This window comes from Cotesia glomerata, linkage group LG5, assembly GCF_020080835.1.
Source record: "Cotesia glomerata isolate CgM1 linkage group LG5, MPM_Cglom_v2.3, whole genome shotgun sequence".
Classification (NCBI taxonomy): domain Eukaryota; kingdom Metazoa; phylum Arthropoda; class Insecta; order Hymenoptera; family Braconidae; genus Cotesia; species Cotesia glomerata.
The window spans coordinates 21,519,357-21,538,136 of record NC_058162.1 but is presented as its reverse complement, the minus strand read 5'-3'; the positions used below and the strand labels follow the sequence as shown (position 1 = coordinate 21,538,136).

Here is an 18,780-nt window from a genome sequence, read left to right as displayed (position 1 = left end):
TTTTTGCTCTTAAATCAATTTTTTCATCAGTGTAGCTTTTGGAGACTTGCAAAACCATATAAAGAGCTCGTATTGATAAATTTAATTAGTCCTCTCTGGACTTCGGCGGAGAAAAGAGCTCTCCGCCTTTTTTAGAAGAGAGAGAGAGAGAGTATATATAATAATAATAAATAAATATACGCACCCTTTACGAAAACATAATCAATAAATAATAATGAATATTTATTTCTGATATTTCAATTGTTAGATATATATTATAACGTGGTTTTGCCTGACCCGGGGATTTACCAAGCCAGGCTCACCGTTTATATTGGAAATTTTTGGCTTACTAAAAAAAAGAATTATTATTAAAAAAAGGGCGCCAGGAGAATGATCTCCAATTAATTACTACTGCGACTTCGGCTAGCTCTTACCTCTTCCTCAGGGTGGCGGGCCATGCTGAAATACTCGTCGTTAAAAAATAGGACAGCAAACTAAACGAAAATTCTTAAAATTACTCGAAATAAATTCAGAAGAATTTAACAGAAAAAAATAACAATTTATTTAACAAAATATACGTCGGAGGTCGATATTAACTTTTAGCAAAATTATTAAAACGTCGTAACTTAACGTTTCTCTTAATTTTAAACCAAATTTAAAACGTCGTCACCTCAATTTTATTTCTCACACTCGCATTCATACATCAGCAATCACACTATGTAATAACAGCATTACAAAAAAAATAATCGTAAAGCGTTGAATCCTCGCGTATTATTTTGTTAATCAAAATATTTTACAAAATTACAAAATTAGTGGACTCGAAACGCTAGATTCAACACTGAACAAGAACGTCGGCTTACCAAGTAATTGAGCGTCGTCCTCATCGTAGCAGCTCGGAAAAGCTTCATGCGGTCGACTCGATAAATAAATTATTTAAAAAACAATAAATACTTCAATACAATTTATCAATTAATTTCAAGTGAACAAAATCGCGACAATACTTCGAAATTAACTTTAGGTTGCGGAGCGCGCAAAAGCGCGTCCGAATCCGTCAACAGTCCAGCCTCGAATCCTCTTCCTCATAGAGAAGTACCCGCTTCTTCCTTCGTTGAAGTTGGTGGCGCTAGTCTTCATTTCCATTGGAATTGATCCCCGTCGATAGTTGATCTAGGTCCGTATAACAGTCAACGGACCTCCACGACAGTCTTTAGTCACCTCTGCTCCTGCAGTACTGACTAACCAACTGTCATCGATGGTGATCGTCGTATTGGAACGTGCGGCAATGCAGCGTCGATTGTCCTTAGACCTCTCGGGTGCTTACGCCGCTCGGTGCCTTGTCGCTCCAATGCATAGCCTCGTACTCGCTCTGACTCCCTCTGTCTTCGTTACTCGCCCAGCGTTACGTATTTATACAAAATAATTCATAAAAATTAGTAAAATTTTCATTCATTCACACATAACATTCACGACGTTGGATTCGAGCCTGGAAGGCTATAATACCCCAAGTATTGGGCGTCGAATAAAAATCTACCACGTTACAATATTTATGTACGGATTTCTAGTGTACAGGCGTAATAACGCCCTTTTACATCCTAAGCCTTATCATTTTGCTTAGTTAACTCTGCCTTATCATTGCGGCTGTGGACCGACTTGTGCCTTCTGTACCGCATTTGCCCTGATCCTCACCACTCGGCTATTGGAACAGTAACATAAAAAAACCACAGAGAAAACCCATGTTAGTACAGTAGGAGCTGGGTTAAGTCTACAGTGATTGATAAGAAACTCTTCTTTATCGACCACTAGAGCATTAGGCCCCTCTCCTAGTGTGCAGAGATCCCTCGCGCTAGACAACGCTGACTAGAGTGGTCACCCATTCAAGTTGTTACTTAAAATGTGTGATCGCCCAAGTCAGACGTGTGCCGCCCGGCTATCTCTGCCATTTCCAGAGGCTGGCAACGTTACGTAACGCACATATTTTTAATTATAATCACTGAAAAATATTGGTGCGTGCTGGGATCGAACCCGGGTCCCACTCTTTCGAAAAGCGAACACCGAGCCGACCAGGCCATTGCCAACCTCATCAATTGTTAGATATATGTTTTGTTAATTTCGCAAGTAATTTGTCTGCTAATAAATATCAAAACAAAAAATTTTTTTACTGCAATAAAAAATGAATAATTACTTAAAATAAAAAATTTGAAATTTTTTCCAATTGAATCATAAATTTTGGGCTAGCGTAAAATTAAATAAATATTTATTTGCCAATATATCTGTCAATTGTACGGCTTTCTTTCGTCGTAATCAATTCATGCAAGAAGATATGTTTCGAGCGTTTGGCTTTAATGTCTTCCAGTAATTTGTGCTCATAATCTGGATTACCATTAGTCGATAAATACTGACAGTAATGCATAACAGCGTGTTCAACAGTAACATAACACAGTAACAATTTTTCTTGAACGATACTCGATAAATAAACAGAATCTTCACTCAATTCACGATGAGTTTTATCATCTGATAATTTCAACATTTTTGTCGGCGAAAAACGTGAATCCTTATCCTTATCTTCATTATAGTCTTCCAGAGAACTCGAGGTCGAGATGTCGCTGCTGACTATTTTCAAATTACCTTTGTGATGAAAAATTCGACGCATTAAAGACCGCGACAAAACGTGCAACAATTGGCTGGCATCATCTTCAACCAAAATAATTGGCTCGATTAATGGTATGTCAACAATGCTGAATTTAATGCGGTTTGTTATCAAATCGGCGTCACAAATCATGGAATGCAGAATGGTAATGTATAAATTCTTTATGAATTGCTCATAACCTAGATTATAAGAGTACGGTGATTTTTCTATTTCTTCAATGATATTTGAGGTTAGACTGTTGTTAATGTCGCTCGCTATCTTGTCTTTTAATGTCGCTGACGCATAATTTACAACCGGTGTATTATCAAACATTATTTCTTCAATGATTATTCAAATAATGACTAATTTCATTTACATTAATATGTATCATACTAATTATACGTAAATTTTATTTGATAATTTTTTTTTTTTATCAAAATAAAATCGATTATATAGATACTAAAAATTTACAATTCGAAGAATTGTTCTGGAAGAATTGAGAAATATTAATAATGACATCAATTGAAAGCGCGGTGACTCCATTGTCACTAAATATTGTCTTCGGATTTCCATGTTTTTACCATCGGAATATAGATCAATTGATAAATAAGGATGTTATCGTTAAATGCGAATTCAAAGTCGACGAAAAAGGCATTCTGTACCATGTAATACACTTCAGAAATGGATCATCATCAAAGTTAATATCCCAATTAACATCTTGCCGTTATGTCGCCGGTTATGACAACAGTACAATAACTCTGTACGAAATAATAAGCACTTTTATATTATCGCCATTATCACGTGTATCTGTTGACACTCGTTTTGTGTATTTGTGCATATTATTCAATGATTTGTTCATGTACATAAATGAGCTGACTGTGAAGAAAATAGTCAATAGTTACTTAATAGGCAATGAGAATCGCATAAAATCTTTCTGCGACAATATTGTCTTTGTTAATGCACATAATCGACTATCATTTCTGTTGAGAAACACACTGATGACTGTTGAGTCTAGCAAATCAAAGCTTCAATTAATACGCCAGCTCACAAGCATATTGTTTATCGTTAAATATATTTTGTTTTCTAGAATAACTAAATTATCGCGAGGTGAGAAAACTAATAATGAAGATGGAAATAACCGGGGAAGTCGAGTTCTTCACGAGGGAATTTGTAAACTTAAACAATTTAAATGTCGCATGACATTTGTTGATGAATCACCGTTGCACAGTGTCTTTTGTATGCAGATGACGGCACGTAATTCTAATGCTTATAAATTGTTGAGATTAATTGATATATTTAATATACCTATTGAGCCGTCGCAAAATATAATAAACCAAGTATTTTCAATGTAACTAGTCACCATTATTCATTTTTAGATTTTCTTATCCCTTTCAAGAACTAAAATATGAAATTCAATAATATATAAAAAGTTTGGCAAATCCAAATAAAAATATTTAATATTTAATTAAACCCACTTTTTTTTTCTTAACTTGAGAAACGCCATTTTTAAGTATGGTGTTCGGATCAGTATATTGTCACCACCGTCATTAGGAACTCTTGAAAAACTTACATTCAATCGATGATTGAGCTTCAACTATACTCAAATATTCTGGAAAAAATTTCTTTTGAGAAAAATAAGCAATGTTGTTATGAGAAATTAATTTGATAAAAATTTTCAACAATTTTATTTCTTAGCTGAAAAAATTAATGATTTTTTTCATAGTAATTTTTTTGTTGAAAAAAAGTTTTCTAGACTTGGGAAAAATCTTGTTTCATCAGGAAAAGGATTGTGAGAAAAATTTGTATTTCTTCTGCTTAGAAGTATAATTATTTAAAATTTTCAACACATTATTTTCTGCCTACAACAATGCCGATTTTTTTTTATTAGAAATTTTTTGTCTCACACGGAAAAAAGAAAAATTACATTCTATAATGTAACGTGTCGCTTCATATAAAAAACAGAAAAAATTACAGTTTTAGATTGTAATTTTTACAGATTTTATAAGAGTTACATTGTAAAATGTAAATATTACATTTAAAGCTGTGAAAATTATCATTCAAAGTTTGAATTTCAAAAATGATATTTTGAATTGCAATTTTTCTAGTTTTTAATTTGAAGCGACACTTATTACTATTTATAATTTAATTTTTTCTTTTTTATTTTTTCCGTGCAGTGTATGATAAGCCTTGTATGTTCTTAAAAAAAAGTAAAATAACTGTCTAAAAAGGAAAAACTGAATTGGAATTATGATTTGCAAGAAGACTTTTCGTAGTAATGTAAAAAACAAAGTATAAAAAGAAATAATTCGATGATTGAGTTTTTAGAAATGTTCCACACTTACACATGAAAAATCATGAAAAACAGTTTGTGTGATTATATTCTGGAAAGGTTCTTTAATAATTCATGCATTATTTTTATAAAAAAAAAAAAATTAGTATTATCAAAAAATGCGTCAAAAAGGTTTAGTTCAATTGTAAAGAAAATTGATTAAAAATGATAATATATTACAAAATTATGTACTTAGTTAAGTATGAAGCGTTTTTTTGTAAATTTTTATTTGCTTATAAGTTATCCATACTCGAAGTTTCTATTGTACTTAAAGTATTATTATCAATACCATTCATAGTATCATCATCATCACTATCATCTTCTACAGTATCCAATTTGCTATAACTCCAATCACTTTTGTCATAAATTGGATGAAAATTAACATTTGGTTCATTATTTTGTCCAGTAATATCAGGTAAAGATTCTAACAAAAGCGGTTGAATTGTATTGACACTATTAGATTTCGAACTCAAATTCTTTTCCTCTAGATTTGGGTTTGCAGAGTTTACTCCGTCGTTTGGTGAAGAATTTTCAGTCCGTTTTTCATAAGATTCAACGACTTTAGCCTTTAATTCAGTTAAGAATTTATCTTCATCATTGCTTTTATTCAATTTCTGGTTATCATTTTTGCAATTATTATATTTATTTATCAATTTATTGAACAAACTTCTCTCAATGGAGACCAATTCTTTAGTGTTATCAAGATTAGAAAAATTCTTCATTTCAAATTTGTCATTATTTTCTGATAAATTTTCTTCAAAATCTGTCATGAGAGTCTTCTTCAAATCAGTGATATCCAATCGTGAATCATGAAGGTTATTTAAACCATCAATTTTGCCGTGAAATAGTGAAAACATTTTTAATTTATAATTTTTTTTACCTTTAACGTCTAACTGTACTCTTCTATTAATACTAAGGATTTTCTAAAAAGTTTTTTATAAGTTTAACTGTAACGGATTTTCATAGTCCATGTTTATATCTTTCATTGAGTTAATATAAGAATTATTATAAATATTAAAGTTTACAGTAGCATCAGCACCGATTGCATTATCGACAGCTGTCTTTTTTTTACCGACGTCTACTCCAATTATTCCATCGGCGACAGTTTCAATTTTCTCATCAACGGCAGCTTTGCTTTGCTTATCATCCTGACAATTATTATAACATTCACATAAATTCGTTAAAAGTTGTTTATCGATCAATACCCTATCAGATTTATTCACACCATTTGAGAAAGAATGAACCGTTGACTTTTTTGTCGGGTGAGATGACTGCTTTAATAAATTATTCAACTCTTGAACATCAATTAAAGATGAGTTCAATTTATTCGGGTTTGATGAGTAATTTATTTGATATGAAGGTTGTGAGAACATTTTATAATCTACTTTTGTAATTTTGGAATAATTTTCAATACTAATAATTAGCTAAAAAATATTGACAATTATTTTTAAATTCACGGCGAATTTCAAACAAGATCATTGAAAAATCAAGAATGATTTTTTGGCATGATATGAACTCGCATGATGAAAAATCATTTTTGATCTTCTATATAAAAAATCGAAAATTTAGTTTTCAGCATTAAAAAACGTATTGACGTTAATCCCTCTGATAATATTTTTAATTTCAATTGAGGGGTTCACTCCAAGCTTATTCTTCAATTCTACTAGAAAAAAATTTCATAACTTAAAAGAAAATTTTTTATTGAATCAGTTTTAATTATAATTTTGGAATTAATTTAGAAGTTATAAAAAAATATTTATATTATTTTTTTTAATTTTGTATAAAATATTTGTTTTTTTTTAATTATTAATTATGTTAACATTAAAAAATTGTCAGACAATTACAAAATTTTTCAACAATTAATAAACAATTTATTCATTGTTAAAATAATAATATAAAAAACTCTTTATATTAAAAATTTCTAAGAAGTCTGTGAAATTTTTCAGCTTTTGTTTACAATTACTTAAAAATTTCCAAAAATTAGTTGACAATTTCACATGTGAAATTTTTATAATATTGAAATTAGCATATATACGATAAATATTGAATTTTTCTATTTCAACAAATAAAAAAATTAAATTAGCCGACATCTGAAAATTTTTATAATTTTTTTGAATGAAAAAATTATTATAAAAAAATTAAAAGAAAAAATTTCACATTTAGAAGTTTTGAAAAATTATCCGTGCAATTTTTTTAAAGTATTTTTTTTTCTTGTATTTTAATTTATAAAAAAAATCAAAAATAGTTGAACGTTGGCTAATTATAGTATCTAAAAAAATTGCCATGAAAAAATATCAAAATTTTTGATAATTTTCTTTTCAATAATTTATTAATTTAAAAAATTACTAACTGTCATAACACTGAAGTTAACTGACATGAGAAATTTTTTAGCAATGAAATTATTATGAAAAAATTTAGTAAAAAAAATTCCACATGTGAAAATTTAAAACAATTATTAGTGGAAATTTTTTTAATTGTAATTGATTGTTATAAAAATTTCAAAAAAATTGACAGTTGTCAGCTAACTTCAGTATCATAAATTGTCTGTAAATTTCAAAATTTTTATTATTAATTTTTCTAATATTAGAAAGTATATACTTTACATAAAATAAAAAGGGTTTCAAGTTTTTGGAAATTTTCTAAATTTTTTTTGACTTACCTGGAATTCATCTATAACTCCGTCAGATTTGCCTTCTCTCCACTCCGCTGTCAGCAGCTTTTAAAAATATATTATATTTTAAAAAAATATTAATACGCGAATAAATAATCGCAACCAGAAAAATGGCGACTTATTTGATGTATTTAAATAATTCAAATGTCATACCATCAACAGATGGCAGTAAATCTAAATGTCCGATTCTCTTTTTTTTGTCTACACACACAAACGAAATACATACACTTGTGCATAGTAATGCCGGTTAGACAGAACAGCGCCAAAAAACCGTAGTAGCCGCTTCGTAGTGCATCGTGCATCGTAGTATGTAGTATAATAACAAACAAAAGCGCGTTGGTTGGTTCATCTCTGAGCTCACGTGTCCATTGTTGTCCCGGTCTCCATCACATACCATATCACTACCGGGCAGTAATTCTATATAACAACAATACACGGCTATCAAAATAAAAAAAATAACTTTTCTTGAAAAATATAACATTCTTGAAGTAAAGTAAATTCTCACGCATTAAGTTTTATTAAATTTGTCACTTGTCAAGCTAGCAATCGTTTATTGTTTATTGATAAAAATATCCGTATTCGCTACCCAAATTCACTCTTGAAAATAAATGGCGTCAGTGTTGAAAGTAGCCGTGGTTTGTTATTAAAAAAAATTATTTTTTCCGTTTATTATTTTATTTTTGTACTTTGCCATCATCAATTAATAATTACCTTTAACACGATAATTTATTATATTAACAAAAAAAAATGAACCAAGACGACATTGACATGCCGTGCTCGTTGCCGTGCTCGTTACCAGACACCCAACCAGTTGATTTCTTAACACAAACTCAATCTCAGGATGTTCTTTCGCAACCCCAGCCACTGGGAATTTGGGGACAGTTGAACCCTGCAAGAAGAGTGTCAAAACCTGATGTTTACAATGCACCATTCATTAGTACTTAAATTTCATTTTGTATTTTTTTTGTACTTGCTTACTTACTAATGTACTTTTTTTTTTTTATTCCAGATTTGACGAAGGATGAATACACCCTAGGTAGAAACACAGATTGTGACATTTGTTTCAGTGATGAAAGAAGCGAAATTAAATTGGCCAAACATTATCAAATAATCAGCAAAGTGCACTGCATTATTACAAGAGAAGTTATTAACAATAATAATGACGTTGTTATTTTTATTCAAGACAAGTCTTCCAATGGGACGTACGTTAATAGGAAGTTAGTTGGTAAAGAAAAAAAAATAGCTCTTGATCATGAAGATGTTATTTCATTCGCAAGGCCTGAGAATGCTGGTATTATTTTTATTTATAGATTCAAAATTTTTTTTTATAGTTTAAGGGTAATTTTTTGGTTAGAATAGATTCGATTTTTAAAAAAAATTTTTTTTTCTTATAAAAAAAAATTTATAAGAAAATATGGGAACAAAATTTTTTAAAATTCTTATTTGATAATTAATTATTTTACTAAAACAAAAAATTCATTTTTTCAAATCTATAAAAATTATCAATTTATTCTATAAATTGTTCTGAGTAATCAAGAAAAATAATTATCTTAAAATTTTAATATTAAGTATACATTGTAAATTTTTAATTTGTCAAAGTATTCATACATTTTTTTATTTAGTTTTCTGTTAATGCGTAATTTCTTTAAAAACATTTTTCTTCAGTTGGTAAAAAAATTTTGTTATAGTCTTACAAGTTTAATAAATAATAATAATAATATTTATTGTTTGTTAGCTTTGCTATTTACAATATATATAAACATAAATATTTTCTTTAAAATAAATAAATACAATAAATACATGTATACATTCTTAATAACTATTCATATTTTTAAAACCATCAACATTATTTATAATATAATTTAATTTTTTTCAAATATAGTTTAATTTTTTTCAACCGAGTAAATTTTTAATTAAGAATTGAAATTAGCTTCAAATTTGTGTTTAAAAAAAATATAATATTTTATTCCTCAATTCTACTAAATAAGAAGGTTGAAAAAAAAAAAAATTATAAAAAACTTTTGTTATTTTTATTTCATTATTTTTTTTATTTTTTTTTAGTTTACACATTTATAAGTATAAAAGCTTATGAAACAAGTGGTTTGCCTGATACATTGAGGTCTAAGTACATTTCATTGAAAACACTTGGTTCAGGCGCTTGTGGCGTTGTAAGAATGGTGTATTCCAAACAACTAAACAAATCATTTGCTGTCAAAGAGATCTCTAAAAAAAAATCTGGGATTGTGTCCAGGTCACCGTTCGATGATCCTGACCGGATTATGAACGAGGTTAAAATACTACAAGCATTAAAGAACGTAAGTACTCTTTATTTATTCAATCTCTTATTTTTATCACCAAATCTTCGATTAAAAAAACTAATTAATATTTAAAAATTGCAGCCGTTCATAATAAAAATGGCTGATATAATAGACACGCCATCAAATTTATTTATTGTTCTCGAATTGATGGAAGGCGGCGAATTATTTGATCGAATCCGAGTTAATTCTGGGTTATCTGAGCAGCAAGCTAAATTTATTATTTACCAAATAACACACGCTGTAAATTATTTGCATAATCACGGTATAACTCACCGAGACCTAAAGGTAATTTAAAAATTTTTATTTTTTTTAATAATAATGTATTAATTTTATAACAAATAACTTTTACAGCCAGAGAACATTTTATTAGCATCAGATGACGAGTACCCGCTGGTTAAAGTATCTGACTTTGGTTTATCTAAATTCGTTGACGCTCAGACATTTATGAAAACGTTCTGCGGTACTCCGATGTATGTAGCGCCAGAAATATTGAAAACAAGTGGACGTGGCGCTTACACTAATCAAGTTGATGTCTGGAGTCTTGGTGTAATTCTCTATGTGACACTCAGCGGCTACGTTCCTTTTGCCACAGACTGCAAAGAGACATCCCTTCAAGAGCAAATAGTCCAAGGCAATTACAGGTTCCCTCAGAACAAGTTTGGTAAAGTCTCGTCTGCCGCCGTTAGATTGGTAAATTTATTTATTAATCTATATTATTAAGAGAATAAGAAAAATTTTGTGTCCAGGATAATCATATGATAAAATCGGGTTTTTTTTGGTGAAATTTAATGTCATTGCAAAGGTTTTGATTTGAATTTGTGCCTTTTCAAGATTTTATATAATTCTCACCGCTAGTCAATTTATGATAAGTATTTAGGCTGCATTCGAAAATTCTCTCTCTAGATACATAATTAAGAAATGACCTTGTATTTTGAGAACTATTGACATTTTTAAAGATATAAGTTCACCCCGACACTATACTCATCGAGATCTTTCATTTGAATACCCACATCAATTTTTCATATATTTTATATTATTTATATATTTCACAAATATATATATATATATATATATATATATATATATATATATATATATATATATATATATATATATATATATATATATATATATATATATATATATGATATATGATATATGATATATGATATATGAAAAATGCCATGTGGGTACTTAAATAAAAGGTCTCGATGAGTGTAACATGGAAATGAGTTTATATTTTTAAAAATGTCAATTATTAAGAAATGACATTGTATCTTGTCAACTAATGATATTTTTAAAGATATAAGCTCACCCCGACATTACACTCATCGAGACCTTTCATTTGAGTACCCACATAAATTTTTCATATATTTATATATTTATATATATGAATAAATTGATGTGGGTACTCAAATGAAAGGTCTCGATAAGTGTAATGTCGGGGTGAGCTTATATCTTTAAAAACGTTAATAATTAAGAAAGTACAGTGCAATTTAACAAAAATAATTATTTAATAAAGCCAAATTATATTTATTTATAATTTACAAGTCACGGCAGTCACATAGTGACTGCAAGGTTGCTAGTTATAATTAACTAAATAATCGTAAAAAATTATTCTAACATTAATTTATCAATTCAACAGATTAAAAACATGATGACTGTTAATCCCGTTAAGAGATTGACAATAAAACAAGTAATGACTGATCCATGGTTGGAGGATTGGGTTATAAGGCAGCGCATTAACAAGTTGATCGCCGATTACAACACTGAGAATGAGAATCAATCTCCAAATATTCCTTTGGTTGGTGAACTGTCACCGCCAAGACCACCGGTTCAACAACAGCCTTTAGTACAACGGCAGATGCTGAGACAAGACCAATTGCAAATACAGAGGCAGCAATATTTACGTCGGCATCATTTAATTCAAGAAGAGCAGAGAAGGCAACAACAGCAACAGCAGAACCAGCTTATTATTTTGCAACAACGAGCTTCCGTAGCAGCAGTTAATCAAGATGATGATCGAGATGAGGAAGCTGAAATGAGTGATTCATTCGAAGTGTGTCACATTGATAAACGACCTCGATGCGAATAAAATTTAAGATTGAGTATTTAAAAATCTAAGGGCTCGATTTAAGATTTTGATTTTAATTTTCTCACAAGTATTACAAGTACAAAGTATCAGTTGGTTTGTTTAAAATGTGCATTAATTTTATACAATTAAAATATTTTTTACTTCTTAATTTAATATTAAAGTAATGATTAGCTGTTATTTATTGACGCCATGTAATTGTGCTGAATTTAAGCGTTAACTATTGAGATTTATTTATGAGTATTAATTACAGAGAAAAGACTTAATTTTTATTGTTAACGTTTAAAGAGTATTAATATTAAGAATTATTATTAAAATATAAAATAGTAATGTAAATGCATAGTTAATATCAAAAGTTCCAAAGGGTCTAGTACGATGTATGTTTATATGTATGTATTAAGTGTTAATTACATGATGTTAATATTTTCTTTTGATTCAACTGACTATTGATAATTGATAAATATATTAATTCTTCATAATAACTTTATTTTTTTATTATTATCAATTTTTAATATATTTTCAAGTTTTAGGCTTGATGCTGGTACTTAGAGTTTTTTATCTGCACGATTGCATTCGTTGTTAATTTTATTTAAGATTTATTTTAAAAGTCACTGGTGGGATAAAGTACTAGCAAATAATAACAAATGACGTCAAATATAAATATTACTTATTTGAATAAACAAATAATATATTTATTCCACTTGTGAAATTTCAAAATGTCAAAGTTTATCAGTGTGATAGCGATAAAACAGTTATAAACTGACCCCCTGTGGATAATTTTTAAAAATTTATTGAAAATAGTAACACTTTATTCTCAGTTTTAGTTATTCAGATTGCATGTTAGTTCGAATAGATATTACAGAAGTTTCAAGTGTTATAAACACCTGTTGACACTATATACACGTATTTATATATAGTGTGTAAGTACCACGTGCATTTCAAACATTCGACGCAAGTACTCGGCATTTATTTAAGCCGTGTTTTAATTAAACACTGACTAAATAGGTAAGAAATAAATTTTTTAAATGTAATTGATAAAAAAAAATTATCGGAATTTTGATGGATTGTTATTAAAAAAATCTACGTACTTGTGAGTAATGTAATGTAACAGTGAACTTTTTTTTGTATAGGTTAAAATATACATAAAATTTATTCTGGTAACTAGAAATAGTAAACAATAATTGTTTATGTAAATTAATTTAGTAGATATTTGTTAATTTTTAGAATTTTTTTAACGAATAAATAATGGTAAAGAAATTTAAAAAAAAATTGACATGTAGAAATTTAAAAAAATTAAAAATGCAATTTTTTTAAAATAATTTTTTGGAATAAAATTGTTTGTTAAAAAAAATTGGAAAATTATCTAGTGACTGCTAACTTTAATGTCATTTGTTTATGAAAATTAATTTATCAGATATTTGGTAATTTTTAGAATTTTTGTAACAAATAAAAAATGGCAAAAAAAATTTAGAAAAAAAAAATCGGGATGTAGAATTTTAAAATAATTAAAAATGCAATTTTTTTAAAATAATTTCTTAGAACAAAATTGTTTGTTAAGAAAAATTAAAAAATGATCTAGTGATTGCTAACTTTAATGTCATTCATTTAGCAGATATTTGATAATTTTTAGAATTTTTCTAACAAATAAATTATAGCAAGAATAACTTATTAAAAAAATTTTATCTTTAGAAGCTCTAAAAAATTATAAATGCAATTTTTTTAAAAACAATTTTCTCGACCTAATTTATTTTTCAAGAAAAATAAAAAAGTTGTCAAGTATCTTCTAATTTTAGTGTCATGCAAAAAAAATGAAAAAAAAAGTTGACTTTTGAAAAAAATAAAAATCCAATTTTTTAAGAATAACTGAAACAAATTTGTTTGTTAATTAAATTAAAAAATGGTCAAGTGACTGCTAACTTGAATGTCAATATTGTTTTAATGAACAAATGACACATTTTTAGATATAATTATTTAAAAAAATAAGTAAAGAGGAAAAATTTTAATAATTTTTGAAATTAAAGTATTTGTTTTTATTTTCAGATTGGACAAACGAAATGGTTGGGGAAAAAGTTTTAGTTATTGGCGGTGGTGGACGAGAACATGCCATTTGTTGGAAACTAGCTCAATCTCCTCATGTAACTATTAACGATAGTAAAACTTATATTTATAATAGCAGACGTCTAATGATTTGAATTAATATCAGGTATTATATTTGTACTCAAAAGTTAAACACTAAAAAACAGAATTACTGTTAAAAATTGAAGAATGAGAAATTAACTTTCTTGGTAATTAACTTTCTGATAACTAAAGTTTTTATTACAAAATTAAATTTCGAACTTATGTTATAATATACAAATTTAAAAATGAACAAAAACAATATAAAATTAAAATTACCAAGTTAAATAAAATTACCATACAAAGTAAAAATTTTTGTGTGTTTAAAAACTTTATCAACTATATAAAAAGTTGTATTGTGAATTCTTTAAAATTTAATTAGCTTTCTCTTTATCATCTCTACAAAATTGCTTAATATCAAAGACAAGCAATGATGTTTTTAAAAATCTTGGATTGAAGAATCACAAATTAAATTTTAAAATATTTTTGTTTTTTAGAACTAAAGTTTTGAGTGAGTCATAATATCAAAAAATTATATAAAAAAAAAAATAAATATTTATTTCTATCTACATTTTCCGCCGACCGACATCTGCTGTTTTCATTATTGATTATTAATACTAAAGTTAGCCGACGTTTCTAGTTTTTTTATTTTTTTTTATCTATAAAATTGGACCAAAAATATATTTTTTAAAAATTGCATTTAAAGTTTTTTACAAATGGAATTTTTTTCTGTAATAATTTTCTCAATAAAAAAAATTATAAAAATTTGTAGATGTCGGCTGACTTAATTTTCATCATTGATTCTAGTACTTTTTCATCGATAATTTAATGCAAAATTTTCCAATTACATTAGGTTGAACAAATCTACGTCTCTCCTGGAAACTGTGGTATGCAAAAAATAAACAAAGTGACTCTGATAAACCTGAACGTTAAAAACAACAAAGAAGTGACTGAGTGGTGTAAAAACAATTCAATAAGTCTGGTAGCAGTTGGTCCGGAAGAATACTTAGCAAATGGTATCGCAGATGAATTAAAAACCAGGGGAGTGATGTGTTTCGGGCCCGAGAAATCAGCAGCGCTCATAGAATCCGACAAAGATTGGGCAAAGTCGTTTATGGACCGACACAAAATTCCCACCGCACAATGGCGATCTTTCACATCCGCTGAAGAAGCCAAATTATTTGTCAAAAACGCGCCATTCCGGGCATTGGTGATAAAAGCGACTGGTCTGGCGGCAGGTAAAGGGGTCGTGGTAGCAGCCTCTGAGGACGAAGCATGTTTTGCAATTGACGAGATGCTTGTTGACAAGAAATTCGGCGCAGCCGGAGAGACAATCGTCGTTGAAGAGCTGCTCGAAGGAGAAGAAGTTTCCATGTTAGCGTTCACCGACGGCAAAACCTTCAAAATGATGCCACCGACTCAAGACCACAAAAGAATATTCGACGGTGACCTGGGTCCCAACACCGGTGGAATGGGCGCTTACGGCCCCTGTCATCTGCTGACTCCAGAGGACCAAGAAATCGTCAGGAAAGTTCTAGAATCAGCGATTCGCGGGTTCCAGGATGATAAACTTCCATACGTGGGCGTTCTGTACGCCGGGCTGATGTTGACCAAGTCTGGGCCCAAAGTTCTGGAGTTCAATTGTCGGTTTGGTGATCCAGAGACTCAAATAATCATGCCCTTGTTGGATTCTGATCTCTTTTTGATAATGAAGTCATGTTGTCAAGGTAATTTATCTTCTCTGAATATCAACTGGCACGCGGATAAGTTTGCCGTTGGAGTGATTCTGGCATCTCGTGGCTACCCAGCTTCTTCCTCAAAGGGCCAGGTGATAACCAACATCAGTTCCATAGAATCATGTCCAAACCACTTTGTCTTCCACAGCGGAACGGCTTTGTCCAACGGCGAAATAGTAACCAACGGTGGAAGAGTCCTAATAACAACTTGCATATCTTCTTCTCTGGAATCCGCAGCAGCAAAAGCAACCATTGCAGCCAGAGAAATTTCTTTCGACGGCAAGCAGTTCCGAAAAGACATCGCGCACAAAGGAATCGCTTCGTCGATCCTAAAGTCTGGGACTTTGTCCTACAAGAGCAGCGGAGTTGATATCGAAGCTGGCGATTCCTTAGTAGGGCGAATAAAGTCTCTAGTTTCGGGAACAAAGACTTCAGGAGTGTTGGGGTCCATCGGAGGATTCGGAGGACTTTTTGACACTCGCGCAGCGGGGTTTGTAGATCCTATTCTGGTGAGCGGAACCGATGGAGTTGGGACTAAGCTGAAAATCGCTATTGAGGCGGGTAAGCATCAAACAGTTGGGATAGACTTGGTAGCGATGTGCGTCAATGACGTCCTAGCACATGGAGCCCAGCCGCTTTTCTTCCTTGACTACTTCGCTTGTGGTCATCTGGATGTTAATGTAGCCGCTGAAGTGGTCAGTGGCATTGTTGAAGGCTGCAAGCGAGCTGGCTGTTCGCTGATTGGCGGTGAAACTGCTGAAATGCCGGATATGTATTCTACAGGAGATTATGATCTTGCAGGATTCGCTGTTGGAGCTGTTGAGAGGGGAAATTTACTCCCCAGAAGCGAAGAAATAGGTGAAGGTGATGTAGTTATCGGGTTGCCTTCTTCGGGAGTTCACAGCAACGGATTCAGTTTGGTGAGAAAGATTCTTAAGTTAAATGGAATTTGCTTGAATGATACTGCGCCGTTTTCAACACAAACTTTTGCTGAGGAGCTGCTGGAACCAACAAGAATTTACACGCGTAATGTTGTTGAGGCTCTGAAGGCCAAGGTTGTTAAAGCGTTTGCTCATATTACGGGCGGAGGATTGGTGGAAAATGTCCCGAGAGTTTTGCCCCCTGGGCTGGCGGTTGTTCTTGATGCTGAGAAATGGAAGATTCCTAAAATTTTTGGCTGGTTGGCAACTGCTGGTGGAGTAAATGAAGCAGAGATGCTGAGGACTTTTAACTGCGGAATTGGAGGAGTTATTGTTTGTGCTAAACAGCATCAGGATAGAGTTTTAAAGCTGCTGGAAGCTGAAGATGCGGTTGTTGTTGGGTCCGTGGTGAAGAAAATCGACAAGCCGACTGTGGTGGTAAATTTTTTACGCGCTATTGAAAGCGAAATGCGTCGGTATGTGCCGATGTTGATGGAGAGACTGGTCTCACCGTGTAAGAAGGTGGGGGTTCTTATTTCTGGCAGCGGAACTAACCTTCAAGCGCTTATTGACGCTACTAGAGACCCTGCGGAGAGAATGTGTGCAGAAATAGTTCTTGTTCTGTCGAACAAGCCCGGAGTCGAGGGACTGGAACGGGCTAAACGGGCTGGCATCCCCACGAGCGTTATTAAGCACGCGGATTACAAGACACGCGAAGAGTTTGATGAAACTATGGATCAGGAGTTGAGCGCTAAGGGAGTGGAAATAGTTTGTCTTGCGGGATTTATGAGGATTTTGTCGGAGAAATTTGTTAGAAAGTGGAAAGGCGCTTTGCTTAATGTTCATCCTTCATTGCTACCAGCTTTCAAGGGAGCTAATGCTCATAAAGATGTTTTAGAGATGGGCGTCAGAGTTACTGGGTGCACTGTTCACTTTGTTGAGGTTGGTATTTTTTTAGGTGAGACTTTGTGTCTTGGAAGGACATCAGGATTAATGTATTTTTTTTTTTTTTTTAGGTTGAAATTGATTCCGGAGCAATAATCGAACAGGAAGCAGTACCTGTTTTACCGGATGACACGGTTCAAACTCTTCAAGAAAGGGTCAAAGTCGCTGAACATAGAACTTATCCCAAGGCATTGCAATACCTTGCAACAGGTCGTATTGGGTTGGATGCAAATGGCAAAATTTATTGGAACTATTAATTTGAATCTTCTTTTTCTTAAAAATTATCCATAGCCTTGAATTTATATTTTCTTATATTGTTTTTTTTTTTTTTATGAATAACTTTGAATAAATGAAAATAATAAAAGTCATTTTATTACTTTCTTAATGTTATTAATTATGATTCAAATTTCAACTACTTGTAATTATAAGTTATTGAACTCAATTCAGTGTGATAAAACTTTTAGGGCCAGTTTTTCAATCCGAGATAAAATTTTATCCAGGATAAAATTATTATTGCCAGTATATCTATAAACATGAAAGATATAGATACATATTAGCATAGGATAAAATTTTATCTCAGATTGAAAGACTAGCCCTTAACTATTAAAAAATAGTATTTACATTAGCAAAACTATAATTTATTGAAATTTTTTTATTCAAAAATTTAATCTAAATCATGATATTTTTATTGTTATCTATTTACATATGAACAAATATTTTACAACGATTTTTTAAAATTTATTTTTAACAACTAAATGCATTAGAAAATTATGTACAATAAGAAAAAAAAATTAGGAAAACGGTTGATCCTGAAGGCCATCCCTGCACACACACACACACACACACACACACACACACACACACACACACATTGGGAATGCATCATGCAGGCCCTCCAAGAGAAGAATGTACCAGAATACCTTCTTAAGATCGTAGCAAGCTACTTTGAAAACAGGGTCCTGAAGTATGACACGAAGAACGGTCCAAGGGAGTATGCTATTTCTGGAGGTGTACCACAAGGTTCAGTTCTAGGCCCGCTCCTGTGGAAT

General features: G+C 30.8%; 4 protein-coding genes across 5 annotated transcripts; 3 read left to right on the top strand and 1 right to left on the bottom strand.

Annotated features, from left to right (window-relative positions):
* Positions 1–2,145: 2,145 nt before the first annotated feature.
* On the bottom strand, positions 2,146–3,012 carry LOC123265488. The gene has a single exon (XM_044729275.1). It carries the CDS (start codon positions 2,936–2,938, stop codon positions 2,234–2,236), a length of 705 nt encoding a protein of 234 aa, XP_044585210.1. The 5' UTR covers positions 2,939–3,012; the 3' UTR covers positions 2,146–2,233.
* Positions 3,013–3,057: 45 nt separating this feature from the next.
* Positions 3,058–3,980, top strand: LOC123265487. The gene has a single exon (XM_044729274.1). The coding sequence runs from the start codon at positions 3,118–3,120 to the stop codon at positions 3,955–3,957; it is 840 nt and encodes a 279-aa protein (XP_044585209.1). The 5' UTR covers positions 3,058–3,117; the 3' UTR covers positions 3,958–3,980.
* Positions 3,981–7,800: 3,820 nt separating this feature from the next.
* Positions 7,801–12,497, top strand: LOC123266353 (ovarian-specific serine/threonine-protein kinase Lok-like). The gene is made up of 6 exons (XM_044730587.1): positions 7,801–8,542; positions 8,615–8,896; positions 9,667–9,920; positions 10,005–10,208; positions 10,275–10,613; positions 11,569–12,497. The coding sequence occupies exons 1-6, from the start codon at positions 8,353–8,355 to the stop codon at positions 12,016–12,018; spliced, it is 1,719 nt and encodes a 572-aa protein (XP_044586522.1). The 5' UTR covers positions 7,801–8,352; the 3' UTR covers positions 12,019–12,497.
* Positions 12,498–12,779: 282 nt separating this feature from the next.
* Positions 12,780–18,043, top strand: LOC123266352 (trifunctional purine biosynthetic protein adenosine-3). Of its 2 annotated transcripts, none has more exons than XM_044730586.1 (4): positions 12,780–12,935; positions 14,056–14,150; positions 14,984–17,728; positions 17,803–18,043. In XM_044730586.1, exons 2-4 carry the CDS (start codon positions 14,070–14,072, stop codon positions 17,986–17,988), a joined length of 3,012 nt encoding a protein of 1,003 aa, XP_044586521.1. In that variant the 5' UTR covers positions 12,780–12,935; positions 14,056–14,069; the 3' UTR covers positions 17,989–18,043. The 2 variants fall into 2 exon arrangements, with proteins under 2 accessions (XP_044586521.1, XP_044586520.1); XM_044730585.1 differs by having other exon boundaries at positions 12,797–13,020.
* Positions 18,044–18,780: the final 737 nt, after the last annotated feature.

Excerpts from the sequence above, each read along its gene's own strand:
- LOC123266352 (XM_044730586.1), top strand. The coding sequence starts at position 14,070 with ATGGTTGGGGAAAAAGTTTTAGTTATTGGCGGTGGTGGACGAGAACAT. Across the intron at positions 14,151-14,983 it reads AACTAGCTCAATCTCCTCAT|GTTGAACAAATCTACGTCTC; the intron begins GTAACTATTAAC and ends CAATTACATTAG. Across the intron at positions 17,729-17,802 it reads GCACTGTTCACTTTGTTGAG|GTTGAAATTGATTCCGGAGC; the intron begins GTTGGTATTTTT and ends TTTTTTTTTTAG.
- LOC123265487 (XM_044729274.1), top strand. The coding sequence starts at position 3,118 with ATGACATCAATTGAAAGCGCGGTGACTCCATTGTCACTAAATATTGTC.
- LOC123265488 (XM_044729275.1), bottom strand. The coding sequence starts at position 2,938 with ATGTTTGATAATACACCGGTTGTAAATTATGCGTCAGCGACATTAAAA.
- LOC123266353 (XM_044730587.1), top strand. The coding sequence starts at position 8,353 with ATGAACCAAGACGACATTGACATGCCGTGCTCGTTGCCGTGCTCGTTA. Across the intron at positions 9,921-10,004 it reads TACTACAAGCATTAAAGAAC|CCGTTCATAATAAAAATGGC; the intron begins GTAAGTACTCTT and ends TAAAAATTGCAG. Across the intron at positions 10,209-10,274 it reads TAACTCACCGAGACCTAAAG|CCAGAGAACATTTTATTAGC; the intron begins GTAATTTAAAAA and ends TAACTTTTACAG.